We start from the raw sequence: 20,202 nt of genomic DNA on the forward strand, positions 1-20,202 counted from the left end.
ACCTAAAGCCATCGGCGGGGTGGGATTTGGGGTATTCTGCATTCGGGTTGCTTGTGCCGCCCTCAGCATTGCTTTGCAAAGGGGGTACGTGTCACCTCCCCAGGGGGTTCGAGCATCCGAGCATCTTTTTTTTACTCATAGAGGGAAAAATTTTGGTGATGCAGAAAGGCGTGTAGACCCACAATTAAATATGCTGAGCGTGCATGGGTTTGCTTTTTGCATCTTCCCTGTCACACTCAAGTAACCTGCTCCGTTGCCCTGCGGTCTGTCCGTGATGTTCGGTTGCCTGGAAAGCCATTGAGCAGGCATCACCTTCCATCTCCCCTGGTGTAAACCAGGGTAATTAATTAGCCCGGGCTGGTGAGGTGGTGTACGGGGCAGAATTAGGCTGCCTGGCCTCCCGGCTCCTCCTGAGCAGGTCATTTTGCCTTGCTGGTGGTTTTGGCCAGCCCGGCATCACCGCAGCTCGGGGTCCAGCCCAGCTCCCCAGGATCCTGCTGCCTCCCACGCCGAGCGGCTCTGTGCTAACCTTCTTTCAACCTTCCTCCTTCCCTATATATATATATTTTTTTTCCCCCTCAGCAGAAGAAAATTACACTTTCCCAGCGTTGTCTGTCACCGCAGTAAGAGCTTACAAGCGCAATTGTACGGGGCCAAATGAAGGGAATTAGTTTTGCCTCTGCTTTGTGGCACCGTCAGGCCCCCGGTAAATCATTATCTCATCACCAGCCGATCCCGGTGCGTGGAAAAATGCCTTGCCGGGCTCTGCTCTCGCACTCGCCACTTAAGGATTAACGGGACTTAGGGGTTACGGGGCGCAGAAGTAGTGGCTGCAAAAAAAATCCTGGCTGGGAGCTCAAGGGCCAACTCATGTCGGGCAACGCTGAGGATGCTCAAAGCACTCGAGGATTTTGGGGAGAGAGGACCATTTCCATTTGGGAAAGCAGCCAGGCTCTGGCTGGGATGGGGCATCTTCGTAGATGTCCTCCCTGGTGTCCTCGAAGGAGCCCAGAGAGGGCTTTGGCCCCCCAGGAGCAGGTGCCGCTCTCTCAACGGGCATCTCTCCGGGCAGATTTTGGGCAGGTTTGTTCCGTTTTACTGAACGCAGTTGCAATGCACGCGGAAAGTAAATCACGGCTCAGCAGCGTAGAGGAAAATAGGGAAAATCTGTAGGTCCGAAAGGCTGACTCCACCAGCACACCCTTCAGCTGGCATGAAGCAGCAGGAATGACTGTGCCCCTCTGCCTCCCCGTGGAGTGGCAGGTAAGCGGCCCGTGGGGGTAAAGCTGTTTGATGTGCTCAAGCTCCTTTTCTGCTGTCAAGGGTAATCAAGGCCATCAATAAATCAGGAAGGTTTCGGGAACGGGTTGTGTTCTATGCCAGTCCTAAAATACAGCCTTTTGCCGGTATCTGGATATAAAATGTGTCTTTGACCCTGCTTTTTCTCAGACCTGTTGGTGTCTACGTAATCCAGACAGGACTCAATTTAGAAAATATACTGGGGGAGAAAAAGGATATTTTGGGGCTCGCATTCCGCTTTCCTCCCCTAAAAATAAAATTGTCCGCTCCTTTTTCCTGCCGCCGCTCATGCATATTTTATATATTCATTAGAGAAAAGACTTTAAAACATACATAAATCTTGCCTTGCTCATCCAGAGCTGACACACGGCGTTTCGCGCGCCTTCCCCAGAAGGTGCCGGTTGTTTAGCCGTGACCAGCCTGGCTCCGGCTCCAGCAGCTGGCGGCGGGTTTACGGTGGGCCAGGCCCCGGCAGCGGCTTGGCAGAGAGCCGACGCTGCGCACCCGCGCCGCGGCATCCCGAGAGGTATCGCTGGGCTCGCAGCAGATTGCAGCCCCAGAAGGGCTTTCCAGCAGGAGCTGCTCGTGGAAAGCGAGGTCTAAATTCCTCTCCTTGCTTTTCCTGCTCTGTGTTTTAACCTGGGGAGGGGGAGTTTGGAAGCGGGGTAGGTTTTTCTTTCTCTCCCCGCGGCCCCCAGGCATCGCAGGACACGGGATGGGTGGCCCATGAGAATTGTCCGTGGAGACTATTATTCCACATGTGCTTCCCAGATTAGCTTCGTATGTCAGGGAAAGTACGTCCCCGTGAAATTTCCCGTGCCAAAGTTTTTGGAAGTGATGCTGAGAGGTGTTGATGGAGGGCCGTGAGTCAGGGATGCGCTGGATTAACCCAGGCGAGCACAGACAGCCCCAACCCCGCATCCCTCGGGTGATAAGGGGCAGCACACAAGGTCTGAGCTGGTGCTAGCCCTAGAAGATGTAATGGATTCACCAGGGTGTGTAATGCAACGTTCCCATAAATACCTTCATTTATTAATTGACTCTTTTTTTTTTTTTTTTTTTTTTTTTTTTTCAGGCAACTGACAATGACGTGGGCACATATGGGAAAGTCAGTTATTTTTTCAGCGATGACCCTGACCGGTAAGTCTGAACCACCAGCATGACTTTGATTCTTTGAAGTCCTCTTCTCACCACATAGAATTAAGGGCATTTGTTATGTCCTACCTGTGAGATACCCTATGAAAACCCCACCATGCTGTCTCTCAAAGGGGTAAGTTAACTCCAGCACATGCCTGATGCTCAGTAGGGACCTACAGGCACCAGCGGTGCTTAGGACCACTAAATGCATTTGCCAGCAAGTTGTTGGCCCTGGAGCACCGAATGTGACCCAGTCGCAGTGGGGAGTTGGGGAAGGAACTCAGGCTGCCCAGCAGAAAGGATCTGGGGGCCTCTGAGCCCACTTTCTCTGCCTGTAGAGCATCATTGAGGGTTTCTACACCACCCACCGGCTCTTGAAGATGCTCTGGGACCAAATATCCCTCAGAAGAACTGCCATGAACTTCACCCACCGCGGTGCTAGCTGTCAGGCTGCTGTCACCCCATCTCTCCATCTCCAGCATCACCAGGGCTTTCCCCTCTCCTTCCCTGTCCCCTCAGTTTCTCGTTGGATAAGGACACGGGTGTAATCCTCCTGACGGCTCGCCTGGACTTCGAGACCACACAGCGCTACACCCTGACTGTCATCGCCCGGGACGGCGGCGGGGAGGAGACGACGGGGCGCGTCCGGATCAATGTCCTCGATGTCAATGACAACGTCCCCACTTTCCAGAAGGAGGCGTACCTGGGGGCCCTGCGGGAGAACGAGCCCTCCGTCAGCCAGGTGGTCCGGCTCCGGGTGAGGGACCGGAGCGCCTCCTCCGCTCGGGATGCGCGGTGGGGAGACAGGAGCAGGTTAGGTCCCCAGCCACCCCTTCTGCCATCCCTCCTGCATCCCTCCTAAAAAAATCCTTTGCGATTTACTGCAAAAAGTGCAACCTGGGGGCAGTGCTGCAGCCATGGGATGCCTTCCTCCTCCTCCTCATCTATAAGTCCCATGCCTACACGGCATCCCCAGGACCTGGGGCTTCTCCCAGGGCACAGATTCCATCTCTGTATCACCTTGCTCCACTCAATAAAGCCAGGAGGCACTGAGGGGAATGTGCTCTGTTTGTTGTTGATGGAGCTGTGAACCTCTGCTGCGGAGGGAAGGCAGGGAAGGAAGATTTTTGCTCCTTCAGCACAAGAATAAGCTTTGCCGTGATGCGGGAGCACAACTTTCCCTCCGTGGAAAAGCCAGGCTGGGTGAGTGCCGCAGGGAGGCAGGAGAGGGGGACCCAGCGGGTCCTTTCTGGGAGGTGGGATGGGAGGAGAGGCTGGTTTACAGACCCCCTCGGAGCTCCTGATGAGTGCATCTTCTTCCATCACTTTTCCACTCTCCTTGGGCCCAGCCTGCACCTCCCGTCCCCTCAGCTCTCTCCCATTGCATGTCACCAGTGCATCTCCCGTGCTCATTGACTCCCTCTGCTTGTCCCTTAGGCGTCCGACGAGGACTCCCCTCCAAACAACCAGATCACGTACAGCATCGTGCAGGCGTCTGCCTTCCGCGACTACTTTGACATCACGGTGTCGGAAGGGTACGGAGGTAAGCGCTGGTGCTGGGACCACGATGCCCATGATGAGGAGCCTGGGACTTGAGCCGAGGCGCTGCAAAGCCACGTTTCTGTGGGTGTTCAGCTCACTCCGGGTTACACCAGTGAAAGGGGCTCAGTATTGCCCGGCACTCATGTTTTTGGGGCATTGCAACCTCGGGAAGCCACCGTTGGCCATCAGGAGGTGGTGTGGGTGGGCTACCCCCCCGAATCCACCCCGCCGTCCTGCTCAGTGCGTGAATGTCCCCCTGACCACCCTCCATTGCATCCTTCCAGTGATCAGCGTGAACCATCCTCTCGACTACGAGCAGGTGGCCAACGGGGTTATTTACCTGACCGTGATGGCCAAGGATGCCGGCAACCCGCCGCTCAACAGCACCGTCCCCGTCACCATCGAGGTTTTTGTAAGTACAGCGCCCGATGATTCTGCCGTGGTTCCCCTGCGATTGCCCCACCGCAGTGCCATCAACAGCCCAGCGAGACTGTCCCACCCTGTGGATGTCTACGTGTGGGTTGCAGTTACAGAATGTCTCGTGTATGTGTCATATATGTCTCATGTACATATGTGTCATATATATTGGTTTAAAGAAACGCTGTCCCTGATGCTTGGTAAGGTCTGAGTGACATAGGGCGAGTGAGAATGTCTCTGAGGGGGTGTCACCACGGACAAGCACAGATGGGCTGTCCTGACCCCGTGCACCTCACCGGCATGGGGAAGCCGCTGGGAGTGATGCGGTAGCTACCCACGAGGCGAGGACCAGAGCTGGGGACAGGGTGGACATCTACCCTCTGCCCTTGCTTTCCACCGGGGAGGTTCACTGAGCACCCGGTGAGCCCTTCTCTCAGCTCGCAGGGGGCTCCTGGCTGGGATGCTCTCCGTGCCGGTAGCCAGAGGCGCTCGCTACAGCTTAGAGGCAGCGGAGAGCGCTTTGGCTGCACATTAGCACTTGTAGTGTCAGAAATTATCGGTCCCTGAATCAATCACGGGCAGTTGCTTGTTTATCTCCCCAACGCCGGCTGTCCCCGCCGGGCCGCGGGCTTCGCCGTGCATCTCGCGCGCCGGCGTAGGTGCAAATCCTACGGAGGGTTTGCTGCTGGGAGAGGTAAAGCGTCACAGCGTTCCTGGGGAAGATTAGATCAGATTGTCACTCTGAGGCGCATTGTGGTTCGAGGACATCTGGAGGGGAGGTATCAGCGATGGAGACAGTTTGCTTGATAAGCCGTCAGTCTCGTGGTGATGGGATCTAAGCCGGGCTGGCGGCGGCGTCAGTCTGGGAAGGCAAAGAAGATGAAGTCCACGGTGCCGTAGGATGTGAATGAAGTCCCATCAGCATGCATCTCCTCCAGGTCCTTCGCTGTGCTCAGGAGAGGGGGAATAAGGCAGTGGTTAAATATATCCTTCCCATACTGTGCTTTAGACAGCCATAAACATCTCTTTCTAAAGACCGCACTTCAGCAGGTCATCTCCCCCCGGGTTGAGTCTGTACACTGGTGGGGTTTAAGTAGCTGTCACTTTTCCCACTCTCAACCAAAGGGATTTTCTCTCAACTGGAAAAAGAAAAGGAAAAAAAAAAAAAAAAGCCAGAAAATAGTAAGAAAATGAGGAGGAAGTATTTCACAACGGCACTTGAGGAACAAGAGCCGTGAAAAGGCAGAACGAGAGCGAGTGCGGAGGGGAGGTAATTTTTTTTCATCCTTTGGTTGTTGGTTTTTAATAAAGAAGTCAAACTCGCCTTGTAGATTTCCCATTAGGGGACAATACGCTTTTGTAGAGGGAGCCGCCGAATCAGAACTAATAGCGCGCGCCACGCCAGGATCCGGGGAAATATCACCGCTAATAAGTTTCTGCTTCACTCCCCTGCCGCTGACGCCCCGTTCGGGGCGATGAGCCAACGACTTATAGCGCGCGTACGTCTGGAGAAAAGGGGGTTGTGTGCTTAGTGCGGAGTGTCTGCAGTCATCAGCATCCCTGAAGATGATATGATGGATGGCCGAGGCTGAGGGGACCGTGGGAAGCCGGGTGACTGGAAGTCGGCAAGGCGGGATGATGAGTGAGGTGGTTTAGCTGGATGCCCTCTCCCATGGGAGCGGAGGAAGCGTGCCGGGTCCCGCCGGGGCATCGCTGCGGGTGCCAGGGGGAAGCACGCAGGAAGGTTTGCAGCGGGGAGCTGTGGAGTTCACGCCGCTGAAGTGGGAAATGTCCTTCTCAAGCGGAAAAGCCCCGCATGGCTCTGCAGGCAGGTGTGCGCCAGCTCCGGCCAGATGGAGAGCCAGCCAAGAGCGAGCCCCTGCCTCCTTGGGAGCCGGCTTACCAGGCCGTGGCGGTGCTGAGCACGGCCTGATGAACCTCAGGACCACTAATGAAATGGCGCGGCGTCTGCTCTGGCTCGCGTCCACCCAGCCTGGACCACAGCTCAGCTCAGCTGGCTTCGGCTGCAGACGAGTGTTTGGTCTCTCACGTCCCTTTGCCTTTAACCTGCCTGGTCCTCCTGGGTTTGCCTTGGGGTGATGACCCCAACCCAGGTCTGCGAGGAGGAGGAGGGACGCGTGGAGAGCATCCCAGGCAGCGGGTGATTTCCTCCTTCCCCTCGGAGGAGATGCGGCGAAAGCTGAGCGACGCAAAGGCAAATTAAAGACCACCTGCTTCCGGCAATGAGAGCAGAGGATGACGATTTAATTGCAGTACGATGGGCACCGTTGGCACGTGAAATTGCCTCAAATGTCAAGTTCAGTGGCAGCAGGAGCAGCTGAGCCCGCAGGTCCATCGGCCGACTCCAGGTAGAAAACATCTCCAGCGCAGCCCTGGGGAAGCGACAAAGTCCATAACGGTGTTTTAATGTCCTGGCACCTCCATCCTCCCCTCCGTAGGCGGTTGGGTTTGGTTCATTTAAGACGGATTCTTAACATTGTTTAAGCAGCATTTAATGCCCCCCCGGGGGAGCTTTAAACAGGTCTGAAATCTGTTTTTGAGGGATGTTTTGAGCAATCGGTCCTGCCTGGTTTCACCAGTGTAGTGACTGGCAGAGGCAAGCTTGGAGGGACCACATTGGTATGCAAACCAGCTTCCCCCCCCAAAAAAAAATGCTGTAGCTGCTCTCTCTGCAAACACCCACAGAATTCCTCTGCTTAAACAAAGGCAGCCGAAGCTTAGTAACTCCCCTGACCGCTCCAGTCTGCCTGGTGGCCTCGTGGCCAGGGTGACCCAGAGCACTGAGCCACTCATGTGCCGCTCTGAGAGGGAGGAACGGATCTGTTTGCGATGCTGCTGTGCTCCGGGCAGCATTTTGAGTCTTCCCGGTGCTTGCAGCGGAGGCAGGAGCAGCTCGGAGGAAGCTCGGCTGCAAACAGTTCCTCAGGCCTGTTGCGTATTGCCCAGGGTACTGGATAACGAGATGGTTGGTATTGTCCCCACTGTACGGCTCCGCGAAGTCACCGACAATCAGTTTACCTCAACCTCAGCCGCCTCTGCGGTGAAACCATGTGCTCAGACCTCTCGTGCCTTACCCCTAAGGACATCTTCCCCCACCCTGATGCCTTCAGCTGGTCACACCTTGAGGTGCAGTCGGCCAGGAGCATCCCCGTACCAGGCTTTTGCAGCTGCTTGACCATCTTGCCTTTTTCCCAACCAGCCTCACGACCTTCTCTTTGTTTCAGGATGAAAACGACAACCCGCCCACTTTCAGCAAGCCCTCCTACGTTATAACCGTCATGGAGGACATCATGGCAGGTACAGAGCAACCCCCTGCTCCTTCTCCAGCCTAGCAGGAGGACCCCGGGGGTCTTACAGCCAGAACGCGGTGGGTGGTGGCTTTTCGGGGAGGTAAAAGCCAGAGACCTGGCATGGTTTCATGGCCATGGGGTCTAGGGGTTTGGCCCCACTGTGCCTGCGGGCCAGGGGATACCTTGGCTGGGTGACCCTCAGGAGCAGTGTGGAGGGACAGGGCAGGTGGGGAGAGCCACTCCAGGCTTTGTCCCAGCCCTCGTTTCTGCCTCCCCCAAGGAGCCACGGTGCTGTTTCTCAATGCCACGGACATGGACCGGTCCAGGGAGTACGGGCAGGAGTCAATCATCTACTCCCTGGAGGGCTCCTCGCATTTTCGGATCAATGCTCGCTCAGGTGAGCCTCCGTACGTGCTCTCCCTCTTTTCCTTTCAGTTCCCTTTCCTCCATTCCCCCTGGTTTCCTTCCCCATCATTTTCCTCTTTCACCCTCTCTCCTTCCCTCCTGTGCCCCAAACAGCCTGCTTAGGAGACACACAATTTAAGGGATTCACCACCTTGCAGCCACTAGTACTTGGTGGGTCACCAGGAGAGCTTTGGCAGAGGCATCGGTGGAAGCTCAGCTCCTTGGTGGGAGTGCCACCTAAGAAAAGGCTTGGGCTTGCGTTAGCTAAGGAGCTGCTGCCCGCCTTCCCTTGCTGGCATCGGTTTTGGTTCATTATGGGCAAAACACAAACAGTCGTTACATGGGCTCCCATGGGAAGACGCGGCATGAAGTTTGCAGGAGCTTGCTGACAAGCTGACCCTTCCAGGGTCCATCAATTTGAAACTGAATCAGAGGAAAGGGCCCATTTGTGAAAGATTCTGTCTCTCTCTCTCTTTTTTTTTTTTTTTTTTGAGCGTCCCTTTTTTCCCCCACCCTATTCACCATACAACATCCCTAATCCCTTTCAACTCCTATGGCTGCAGGAGAGATCACGACAACGTCTTTGCTGGACCGGGAAGCCAAATCCGAATACATCCTCATTGTCCGGGCGGTGGATGGAGGCGTGGGCCACCACCAGAAGACAGGCATTGCTATGGTGAGCGCGCGAAGGGGTGATGCCCATCTCCGTCAGCCACCAGTGCCCACCTGGGGTTGGTGTTGGGGAGGGCTGCCCAGGCACCGATGCTTTGGTTCCCAGTGCTAGCCGTGTTCAATTTTAGCTGTGCGCATGGGTAAAAAGCGTACGGTGGTGTCTGCCCTCTGGGTTGCCCCTGACGGCGGCTCACAGCCCTTGCAGAATGACTATCCAGGCTGTGTAGACCTTAAAATCAGGTTCCCTTTCCTGGCGAAGCAGCCACTTGACCTTCCAGAGCTTGACGTGTCCAGCTCTCCGTGCGAAGGCGGTAACGGGTAACTATTCCACCCACAGCACGGCTCCCTTTGTTCACGCCTCTTTAGAAAATGCTTAGTTGGAGAGCCTGCAGGCACACTTAGTTGTTCTTGATGACTACTATTCACATAGTGCCTGGATCAGGGGTTTCCAACTGGTTTGTGATGCCTGGGCTGCTCAGAAGGTTCTGGTGGAGGTGCAGACCATTGTACTGCAGATTGAAGCCTTCTGCTTTGCCTTGTCCTCCTCAAATGTTAGGGACACTCGTTGTTTGCAAAGGGTTTGGAAATACCAGAAGGTAAAAGCCAAGGATCCATCTCTCGCCGCTCGTGGCACCATGTTGGTTTGAACGTTTCGTAACGTTTGGGTGCGCTTGCTCCTGGGACACTTGGTTGGGTTGCAGGAGAGATGTCCAACGCAACAGAGGACGATGCAGAGAAATACTGTGGTTGTGCTGAGGACATCCCTAAACCAATTGTCACTCCTGCTGAGGGCCATGAGGATGTGTATGATCCAGGTAGCAGACTAGAAGCTCCCAGTGGAGCCTCCCAGAGGAACATCGCAGCTTTGGCCAGGCAAGAGCATGGTCTGGCAGATGCTGCATCCCCCTTTGGGGCTCCAGATGAGACGGTGTTCTCCTAACAGCTTTATTGAAAGGCAAAACAAGGTTTTTGCAACACAGATTGTAATTGGGGGTGGGGTGGGGGAGCATCATAGGTCCTAAAAAGTTAAAGAATATTAAAACTCGGTGAGAAGCGGGTGGCCAATTAAGTTTGTCTGCTCTCATTAGCAAAGATATACACCCGGGACTCAAAGCGATGCTCTATAATCATTTTTGATCTGGGAATAAGTGTCCATTCAGGGGCTTTGCAAGGTCTCTGGGTGATGAACAAGCACTTGGGGTGCTCAGGGTAGCAGTGGGTCACCAACCTTCGCCAGGGATCACCCCAGTGCCTTGGCTTGAGGCCGGAACACATCCCTGGAGGCCGTGGTGTCCAGGTTTGCCTCTTCTACCACAGGGTGGCACCAGCAGCTCAGCCTGGTGTGGCGGAGGGACCTAATTACTTGGGAGCTCAAGGGAGATGCTCCACCAAGACACCCTACGTGGGGGTGGCAGGCACCGGGGGGTCTCTCCTACCCCTCTGCCCCCCTTTCCCTTGTGCTGCTGCTCTTCCCTGGGGCACCTTTATAGACTCCCAGGCTGGATCGACACGGGTGATCCGGGGAGGTGAGAGGCTCACAGACAACAGGATGCATCCCACATGCTTTCCATCTGGAAGGTGAAGTTGCGTTGGGTACCTGGTGCTGCTGTACATCCCCAGGGACACACACCGTGCTGCCCCAGAAACCAGTGCCACCTGACGCTTGCTCTCTTGCAGGTGAACATCACACTGCTGGACATCAATGACAACTATCCCACCTGGAAGGATGAGCCATACTTCATTAACCTGGTGGAAATGACCCCCCCCAACTCGGACGTCACCACGGTATGTGCCAGGGAAGGTGGCTGTTTGTGCTAAAAGCACCTTCCTTTCACCCGGTGAGGTTGTCACCTGCTTGGCTGGAGCAGGGAGTCACCTCTGAGCTGGTGTCACCTCCGAACCGGTGTCACGTCCAGCCGAGCACCATCTTGCAGAAGTCCATTTAAAAGGTTACTCCTCGCTGCTGCCCATCCCATGTGTTTCTCCTCTCTGCTGGGATTTTTTTTTTTTTTCCTCCCCATATTGTGTGGGTTTTAGCCAAATTCTCCTCTTCTTCGCCTCACCCGCGACCTCCTTCAAGGACCTCTCTGAAAGACATTGATTTACGGCCTTTCAAGTCCCTCTGGCGAAATAAAAGAGAAGGAGAGAGGGAGGCTTATACTCCATCACACGGGGAGAAAAATGACGGGCACAAGACGGAAAATAAATGAGGGAAAAGCGAAGAGAATCCACAAAATCATGTAAAGGGGAAGGCTAAGAAGAAAAAAGAGTTGGTGGCAGGGAGGGGAAGAAAGGTCTGGCAGCGCAGCCCGAGCCAAAGCACAGTGGTTTTCTCTCTTCCGCGCGGCACCAGCCCCGCTGTTCGGCGCCTGCTTGAAGTCGTCTTGCCTTTGACATCCCAATTAGTTGCTGGGAAAATAATTATTGTGTCACTGACGCGATGTAAATTCAGCGGCGGGACAAGCAGCGGGGGCCGGGGAAGTTACGAGCGTAATGAAGTTGGGGGTTTTTTTCAATGTAAATGTCCCCTGTAATTAAAAATGTCACAGGGAGAACAATAAACGTCTGGCGTGGAGGAGAACCCCACCGGTGAATTATTTCCAGCATTTCCAGTGTTCCTCAGCACGCCTCTTTGTCCGGTGTATTTTATTTTTCTGAAGGGTGTTTGTTTTCTCGCTGGCTTTATTTAAAAGGAGTAAAGCACGTTTGATTGCCACGTGCTCGTGTCTCTCTTGCCATGCCATTACCTCCCAGGCTTGCAAGCCAATATCGGTGAGATTTAACACCGCGGTAAAGGTCTCCAGGGTACGAAAGCCCTCTAAGTATCGTGAAAATACACAGCTGTGTGGAGGAAGGAGAACTTCTTGCTGCTGCTGGTGTGGGGAAACCTCTCATGGCAGCTCAGCCTCTTTATTAGACACTGGTGAATCTACATGGAGATGTAGCGAGAGTTAATTCCTGTCACTCTGCTTTAATTTTTGCATTTTCTCTGTGGCAGGTGGTGGCCATTGACCCGGACCTGGGGGAGAACGGCACGGTGGTCTACAGCATCCGACCCCCCAACAAGTTCTACAGCCTCAACAGCACCACGGGCAAGATCCGCACCACCGGCGTGCTGCTGGACCGGGAGAACCCCAACGCCCAGGAGGCCCAGCTCATGCGGAGGATCGTGGTGTCGGTCACCGACTGTAAGCCCCGCTTCCGTCCCGCTCCTCCAGTTTCTTGCTCCGCCGTAGCTGGGGCACACTAGAAATCACTGGGGCTCGGGTTGCGCGAACGTTGCCCTCCTCTCCCACCGCTTTTCCTCCCTGATGGTTTTCATGTGTCGAGCTGAACTTTTCTCGGCCTGATTTTTCCTTTACAACGAAAGAGAGGACTTCACAAGGGCATGTAGCGATAGGACGAGGGGTGATGGCTTCAAACCGGAAGAGGGGAGATTCAGATTAGATATTAGGAAGAAAATTTTCCCTCCGATGGTGGTGAGCCCCTGGGGCAGGTTGCCCCGAGAAGCTGTGGCTGCCCCATCCCTGGAGGTGTTCAAGGCCAGGTTGGACGGGGCTTGGAGCAACCTGGGCTGGGGGGAGGTGGCCCTGCCCAGGGCAGGGGGGGGGAACTAGATGCTCTTCAAGGTCCCTTCCAACCTGAACCTCTATGATTTGATCGAGTTTCTGTTTTTTTCCTGTTTTGATCTTAAGTTCCAAAGATGTTTTTGAGGTTAAAATAATGAGAGGAGGTTAAAACCTGTTGCTAAAACAAACCAGGAACCCTCAAAACACGAGCAGGGTGGTTTCTCCAGCAGCCCCGACAACGAGCCCCGGAGGCACAAACCTCCCCCTCGTCGCAGAAGATGCCATTCTTTGCATTTTGCAGTTAAAAAACAAACCTAGAGGTGCTGAGCATGCAAAAACGTCTGTTTTGCGGGAGACTCGGGCTCGGGCTGCGTGTCGGTGGCCGGGGCTGTAGCACAAAGCCATGAATCTTTAGCGTGGGCAAGGAGAGGAAGGCAGCGCAGGGTGCTCGGAGCGTGACGCTGAGAAGATGGGGACTGCTAAGGCCACCAGGAGGAGGGAGGGAAGCTGTTTCTGGGCTGCTCGGGGTTTCTCTGCGGAGCTGAGCCCACATGGCTTGAAGGACCGGTGGGGTCCCATGCGGTGAGGCTGGTTCCATCACTACCTAGGACAGTCAGCTGAGGCAGGTGGGGGGAAAAGAGCTGATCAAGCGTGAAATGTCCTTTTCTCTGGAAATAGTATCTTAGGGAAACTTTTTTAGGAAAAAAAAAAGAGAGTGAGAAAGAGGGAGGTGAAGATAATTTTCCATTATCCAGCTGGTTTCCAAGAGCCGCCAAGGCACGGGTAACTTTAACTCTGCCCTTTTCTATTTTTATGTCGCCTCTGCACTGTGTGAAGGCCATCGTCCCATCCGGCCTGCCAGAAGGACAGGGAATAAGGATAGATTGGTGTTGCTATTGTGTTTTTTAGCTGCGTGCATGGGTAGCTGTCGGTCTGTCTTGCACGTCTGCTGCCAGGGAGAGTTTTCCCCATCCAGGGGACTGTGCCAGTAGTCCGATGGGCTTCAACGCAAGCGGCAACATGGACAAGTTAATGCCTTGATGGGGCAGCCCCATCCTGCATTACTGTCTGTGTAGGGAGTGAGGGCTTCTTTTGGGGGGAAGGGTTGGAAATGGTTGGAGGCATTAACCTTGAAACTCCTGCAGGCGGGAGGCCACCCCTGCGAGCTACCAGCAGCGCCACGGTTTTCGTCAACCTGCTGGACCTGAACGACAATGACCCCACCTTCCAAAATCTGCCCTTTGCCGCCGAGATCGCCGAGGGCCTTCCCGCGGGCTCCTCCGTCTTCCAGGTGAGCGCGCCCCATATCTGCTGTGCCCTGTGCTGGGACCTGCTGCTGTCGCTGCCATTGCTTCTGCAAAGCGAGCTATCAATACACGCTCTCCATGCTCGCCATCCTCTCCATGCTCCCTCTCCATCCTCTCCATGCTCCTTCTCCATCCTCCCCACCCTCCCTCTCCATCCTCTCCATCCTCTCCATCCTCTCCATCCTCTCCATCATCCCTCTCCATCATCCCTCTCCATCCTCTCCATCATCCCTCTCCATCCTCTCCATCCTCTCCATCCTCTCCATCCTCTCCATCCTCTCCATCCTCTAGCAATGCAACTGAGGCGATGCAGAAGGCATCCCACCCCACATACTCACTCCCAGCAAGGGGGGATGCCTCGAGGCCCCTTTGTTTCATCCCAGCATCTTTGTGGACAGTGAATTGCTCAGGGTTTATGCACGGTGATCTTCATCATCAGGAGATGATCGGGCTCCCCCATGCTCACCCCTTCCCTCCTCTCTCCCCATCAGGTAGTGGCCATCGACCTGGATGAAGGTCCGAACGGGCAGGTGACGTACCGCATGCAGGTGGGGATGCCCCGCATGGATTTCCTCATCAACAGCACCAGCGGGCTCGTCACCTCCACCACCGTGCTGGACAGGGAGAGGATCGCCGAGTACTACCTGCGGGTGGTGGCCAGCGACGCCGGCGTGCCCTCCAAGAGCTCCACCAGCACTTTGACTGTCAAAGGTGGGTGCACCGAGACCCCGTCCAAGCCCTGCCCAGCCACAGAGGCGCCCCCCCTCCTTGTCCCAAAGAGGTGGGTGACAAGGACACCTCACCGGAGGAGATGTGGTTTTGTATAGGAGACACACTGAGGAGTCAAATGGACACATGATCTGACCCCTTATGTCTGTTCTCACATACAACAGCAGATAGGGCGGGCAGCCCATCGTCCCTTCATGTCTCGCCCGATGTGGTGTCAGCATAGCGCAGAGATGGGGAAAATATGGTGTTTCTGGCAGAGCCCCCAAGTTCTGTATTGTTTTTCCTCCGTTCCCCCATCCCCAGTGTGTTTCTGTTTCTTTTGGCCTGCCTTTTGCTTCAGCATGTGATGCACATCAGCTGCGCGTCTGGACAGCCCACATAATCCCAGTTTCAGAGCTGGACCTGTCTTTAATTTAATGCATTTCTATTTACTGGCTTCACACGAGCCTGGTGCTGAGGATAAGCATCATCCGGAAATAAACCGACCCTGGATTCTCCTCAGGCCTGGGTCTGGAAAAAGAAGGTCGTGTAACTCCAGAGCCCTCTGCCATACACAAGAAGACACTGAGTTTATATTTAAGCCCCAGATTTTCCTCTGAACGGGGATGGAAATGAGTCTGTGCTTAAAGTTAGCATTTGCACCGGTTACGTAGGGTTTCTTTGCACATGGGTTGCCATCTATACGTGTCAGAGGCAACCAGATACAGCCTGCAGCCGTCGGGGACCGGTCCTTACGGCCGGTCTGCAGGGACTCCCACCACGGCGACGGCGGGGAGCAGCAGGCAGAGCATTCCCTGGGATGCTCAGAGCAGCAGGCAGGTGGTTTCAGGAGCCCAGCAGACATCAGCCTGGCATCTGCCGGAGGGGCAGCCCTTGGAGATGGGGGGGACACTCAGCTCTGCTCCCCCTTTTCAGTTCTGGACGTGAACGACGAGAGCCCCACCTTCTTCCCGGCTGTCTACAACGTCTCGCTGCCCGAAAACGTGGCCCGGGATTTCAAAGTGGTCCGGCTCAACTGCACGGATGCTGACGTTGGGCTGAACGCTGAGCTCAGCTACTTCATCACCGGTAGGAACCCCTTCCAAAACCCTGCGCGGGGCTGGGGCTTGGCGGGGGAAGCTTTGGCAGTGGAAAGGAGCAGGCTGCCCCAGACCGTGTCCAGGGTGTTCTGCGCATCCGCGCTGCCTTTTCCAGCCCCTCCAAAACCTTGGGCGGTATCGCCCTCTGCCGCACAGCCCCGCTCGGCTCCCGACCTTGCTGACCTCTCCATCACCAAGCCTTGTCCTGCTCGGGATGAACATTTGTCCTACTCGGGGTGAACCTTCGTCCTGCTTGGGATGAACCCTTGTCCTGCTCGAGGTGAACCCTTGCACCCCAGCATCCCTTGCCCTCGCACACCAGCGGGATGCGGCCAGGAAAACCATGAGAACAGGCTTAAAGCCGCTGGGACGGCATTCGTGTAAGGTGCATTTTAGGGGCCGGAAGCCTCTTTGGGGTTTTAGGGCATCTCGTGCAGGTGGTTTTGGGTGGGCAGGGAGCAGGCGGGCGGCGATCCTGCCCCGGCAGTGCCCGGCTCGCACCCGCAGCTGCAGCACCTGCAGTAGGATGGGGAACCCCCCCCCAGCCCCAGCCACGCTTTGACTTGCAAACTGCACACGCCGCATTGAGCCCTCAGGAAGAGGGCAAAAACAGAAGTGTCACCGGAGAGTCATTTTTCTCACAAATAGCAGCCTCGCGTTTCATCTCCCGGCCCCTCCGGCCTCCCCCCCACCCCGGCAAGAGAAAAAGCGTGTGTTGTCCCGCTGGTACCGCAGGCCACGTGCAAAGCGAGCCCGGTTTGCTTCCAAAAGCGTTCAGGAAATGATCTGCCTCTTACATGATTCAGCTTTTCCTACAACCGTTGCTCCTTGCCTTGCGCCGCGAGGCGGGCACGGGGTTTGGGGTGGCAAAGAAAGCGCTCTGCGCACTTTTGCTGCGGAGAAGTTTTGCCTGGGAGGAGATACGAGCTTGTCCTACACTTGCCTTGCTCAAAACCCTGTAAAATGCAGTCTTTCAGGAGGGGAAGCTGAGCTGGGCTGACCCCATGCCCAGGCTGCAGCATCCCCCGGCGGCGTGGGCTCTGCTCCCTGCATCCAGGCAATGGGTAACCGGTTGCTCGTCCTTTGCTGCAGGTGGGAACCAGGATGGCAAATTCAGCGTCGGCTTCAGGGATGGGGTGGTCAGGACAGTCGTGAGCCTGGACAGGGAGACTGTGGCGTCGTACACACTGATCCTGGAAGCCATCGGTAAGGATTGCCCACCGTTCCCGTGGGACCGCTGCCATGGGGTGGCTGCGCACATGCCGGGCTGCCTCGGAAGCGCGGCAGAGAGACAACAACCTTTGAGGCGCTCTCTAAACCAAAGCCTGGTGTTAGCATTTCAGAACCCATGCGCATTAATATGTCCCGGTTCCAACACGACTTCTGCAGACCATAAACTCAACCCTTGGGCTCGCCCAGCTCCGGGGCTTTCCCTTTTTCCCCAGGGAAGGCAAGACCCTCATTGCTGAGATGCTCCGTGCTGCCTGGAGCAGACCTCCACCCAGAAATGCCAGCACCACCGCATCGTTCCCCTGCTGCCACGCCAGCCCTTGGCTCGGTGGCTACCGATTAATCCAGAGCCACCTGGCACAGGCAGAGGGGTCTGCGTGCCAAACGCGTCTTGGCCGTCATCCCCAGAGCTTTATAATGATGTGCCTGTTTACAGAAGACTTGGGCGTCCCTTTTGAAAGGAGAAATAAGTGGCTCAGTCAGAAATCTCAGGGGCACAGCATCGCAGGTGCCGCAGGGTCTGCAGCAGGGATGCTGCACCGGCTGGGCACACGCAGGACCGGGTCCCAAGTGGTAAAGGGTCCGTTCTGCCCCTCCGATGGGTGTCAGACTGCCACTGCCTGTGTTTTCCCGGTCACCAGATCCCAGCTGGGTGGGTTTAGTGCTCACTTGCATCAGGCATGTTGGGAAAACCAAATCCAACCTACGCTCCCCATCGCCTCGTCCTTCGTGGCAAACCCAAGAGCTGTGCAGCCGTGTCCTTATCTGTTGACCATTGACCGGTCCTGGTGCTCTTTGGCTGGGGGCTGAGCTGGGTCTACAGAAAACTCATCAGACCCCTGCCTGTCTTCATCTCCCAAATCCCTGACCTCCAGCAGTCCCTTCCAGCGCACATCACCCTCAGTCTATGGAGTTACAAACCCTCTTTAATGACCAGTTGCCTTGCTGGGCAGCGGCTCTGTAGCACAGCTTGGGGCTCGGGTTGGCTTTTCCTTTCTTTCAGGATAGGCAGACTCACACACACATCACCACCCCCAGTCCAGTGTGGGGTTTGGAAGCTGCAGGAAAGACAGAAGATTTCAGTTTAGAAATTTTGGTCCCGTTATTTTTTTTTTGGCTGAGCACCACCTGTGCAAGGAGGAGATGGAGGTGACCAAACCTCTCCTCGCCTTTCTTTCCCATACAGACAATGGCCCCACGGGGAACCGGCGCACCGGTACTGCCACCGTCTACGTGACCGTCCTGGATGTCAACGACAACCGACCCATCTTCCTTCAGAGCAGCTACGAAGTCAGCGTCCCCGAGGACATCCCGGCCGCCAGCAGCATAGTGCAGGCACGTGGCTCTCTCCCACCAGGGCCCCTGCGTGGGCGAAGGGGATCCCCCTCTCTCTGGGCTCCAGCACCATTGCTGTGACCTGCTGGAAGCCCAGAGAGGGCATTTTCCATCCCTATCCGTGGTCTTGTTCCTCCAGGCCAGGGCGAGATGTGGTCTTGCTTGTACACTCCCTTAACCCTTTGCTGACGCAGGCTGTGAGCACCGGGGAGAAGACAGCAAAGGGCAAGGGAAAAATAGGAAATTCACCCCATTTCTGCAGGGGGTGAGAGGAGCAAACCCAAGCCCTGTGTGGGCGAGACCCCTTTGCCGGGCTGCCTCCCCGCTTTCTCCCTCCTCCCGGCGGCGAAGGGACCGCGAGCGGCAATCTCAAGGGGGCTGGGGGGGGGGAAGAAGAGTGCCTGCAAAGAGATGCTCTGAGAAGGGGCGGGGGAGAAAAAGGGAGGGAGAAAAGCGTTTGGGACTTGGCTTTCATTTTTGTTCCTCTTTGAGGGAGCGGTGGGCAGAGCTGAATGGCTCAGTGAGCGCCGAATGAATGCGGCCATTCACTCGGCATCCGAGGGTTTCCAGCATCCCTTCAAACCCAGGGCTCTTCTAGAGCGGGCACCAAAGGCTCTTTGGAGAGAGCCCTGGGAAGGCTTCTCCTGCCTTCAATACCTCTCCCGGCACGGGGAAAGGGACAGCTTTGTCCCTGGCTCTCTCGCCCAGGGTGAGTCACCGGGGGAGAGAAGAAAAGAGCTTTTTTGCCTCTTGCAACAAAGGTTTGCTGGGAGTCCTGCTCGGGGTGGCCGGACCCCACGCGCCAGCCCTGCAGCTCCTTGTCACCTCTTGTGCCGTGCGTGGCACGGCGTACGTGACGCCCGGGGGCACCGTGCCTGTCTCTGGGAGTTGGGCATCTGCCTGTCATCCCTGCGCCCAGGGGAGGAGGTGTGATGGGGAGACGCAGGGGCGGAGAGGACCCCTGCCCTGGACTCCCAAAACTGAGCCTTTTTGGGGTTTTTTTTTGTGAAAATTGAAAGACTGGGAATGGGGGAAACCTGAGTCTGACATCCCAGTCCCCTTTTTTAGAGCACGGTCCCCAAAAGAGGGGGACCTTTGGCATTCTGTGGCAAAGGAGGGGCGTTGTTTGAGGGGGGTGTGTTTTCTACAGCACAAAATCAGCGGGAAGTGGAGATGGGCAATCACCTGGTTTTAGTTTAATTTACACCTTCAGTGAGAACCATTTATACTGAATTCCCTCCCCTTCAAATACATCCCCATGTCCAAGAAAAGAGTTTTTGAAGGTTTCCTCATCACCTTCTCCGAAAGCCAGGCAGCCCAGGGCCGGAAGAGAACAGGAATGTCGCAGGCAGCCCAGGGAGGTCCTTGTCGCAGAGCTGCACCCCGCGAGGGTCAGAAACCACGTGAAACCCAGAGAGATGGGGTTTGGTGCTCACCACGGGGCCCCACCGGGCACGGAGCCTTCACCCTTCGATGGCTAAACATAGCGTGAGCCGCAGACCTGGAAGAATTAAACCACTTTATCTTTTTCCGCCTGATTCCTTTAAGCTCATCAGCTTACCTGCTGGCTGTTGTACGCTTTCCCAGCAGAAAGACGTGGCTCAGCTTTGCGTGGTGCCTTTCCGAGCTCGGCAGCGCCCGCGAGCCTTAAAAAGCCTCTTTTAATGCGTTTACAGGCGTGTTTACCTGCTCCCGCTGCTTGTTTATTGAAGCAGGTTTCCAGCAGACAGCTGTAGCCTGCATCCTTCCTAGCATCAACCACCCACGGCTCGTTGCACGGGGAGGTGGGGGACCGGGACCGGATGGCACACGGTGGGCACAAGCCTTCCCTCTGCCTGCTCAGAAGCACACCTTTGGGGGGCAATCTGGGCTGAGGATTGCTTTTTGGGGAGCGTGTTGGCTCCCGGAGAGCTCTCTCGGAGGCAGTCAGGTTCCTCGGCTCTCACCCAGGTTGTTTGTTCAGGTGCGGCACAACTTGCACAATGTTTTCCAAAAGAAATTAAGCAGCGGTTTGTTGTGTTGTTGGTTTGGTTTTGGTTTTTTTTGGACTGCCTGGCGATAGCTGCTGTGTGCGGGTGTAGTTCGGATGCCTCCACCTTTCCTGCCAGGAAACAGTAACCTGGAAAGCATCGGGGAACCTGAAATAGCAAAATCTCTCGTCGCCTTGCGG

The 20,202-nt window shown here is 55.7% G+C and overlaps 1 protein-coding gene across 1 annotated transcript in view; it reads left to right on the forward strand.

Moving 5' to 3' along the window:
* The window catches only part of CDH23 (cadherin-related 23), a 223,734-nt gene that overhangs the window by 155,876 nt on the left and 47,656 nt on the right, over positions 1-20,202 (forward strand). Inside the window, exons 14-27 of the mRNA XM_009894006.1 lie at positions 2,375-2,439; positions 2,956-3,193; positions 3,874-3,979; positions 4,263-4,390; positions 7,641-7,713; positions 7,987-8,103; positions 8,675-8,787; positions 10,461-10,568; positions 11,782-11,971; positions 13,498-13,643; positions 14,151-14,370; positions 15,304-15,456; positions 16,560-16,673; positions 17,884-18,032. Coding sequence (XP_009892308.1) covers positions 2,375-2,439; positions 2,956-3,193; positions 3,874-3,979; positions 4,263-4,390; positions 7,641-7,713; positions 7,987-8,103; positions 8,675-8,787; positions 10,461-10,568; positions 11,782-11,971; positions 13,498-13,643; positions 14,151-14,370; positions 15,304-15,456; positions 16,560-16,673; positions 17,884-18,032 — 1,920 coding nt within the window. The remainder of the gene's footprint in view (positions 1-2,374; positions 2,440-2,955; positions 3,194-3,873; positions 3,980-4,262; positions 4,391-7,640; positions 7,714-7,986; positions 8,104-8,674; positions 8,788-10,460; positions 10,569-11,781; positions 11,972-13,497; positions 13,644-14,150; positions 14,371-15,303; positions 15,457-16,559; positions 16,674-17,883; positions 18,033-20,202) is intronic.

Source organism: Charadrius vociferus, unplaced genomic scaffold (assembly GCF_000708025.1).
Source record: "Charadrius vociferus isolate BGI_N301 unplaced genomic scaffold, ASM70802v2 scaffold611, whole genome shotgun sequence".
NCBI classification, from domain to species: domain Eukaryota; kingdom Metazoa; phylum Chordata; class Aves; order Charadriiformes; family Charadriidae; genus Charadrius; species Charadrius vociferus.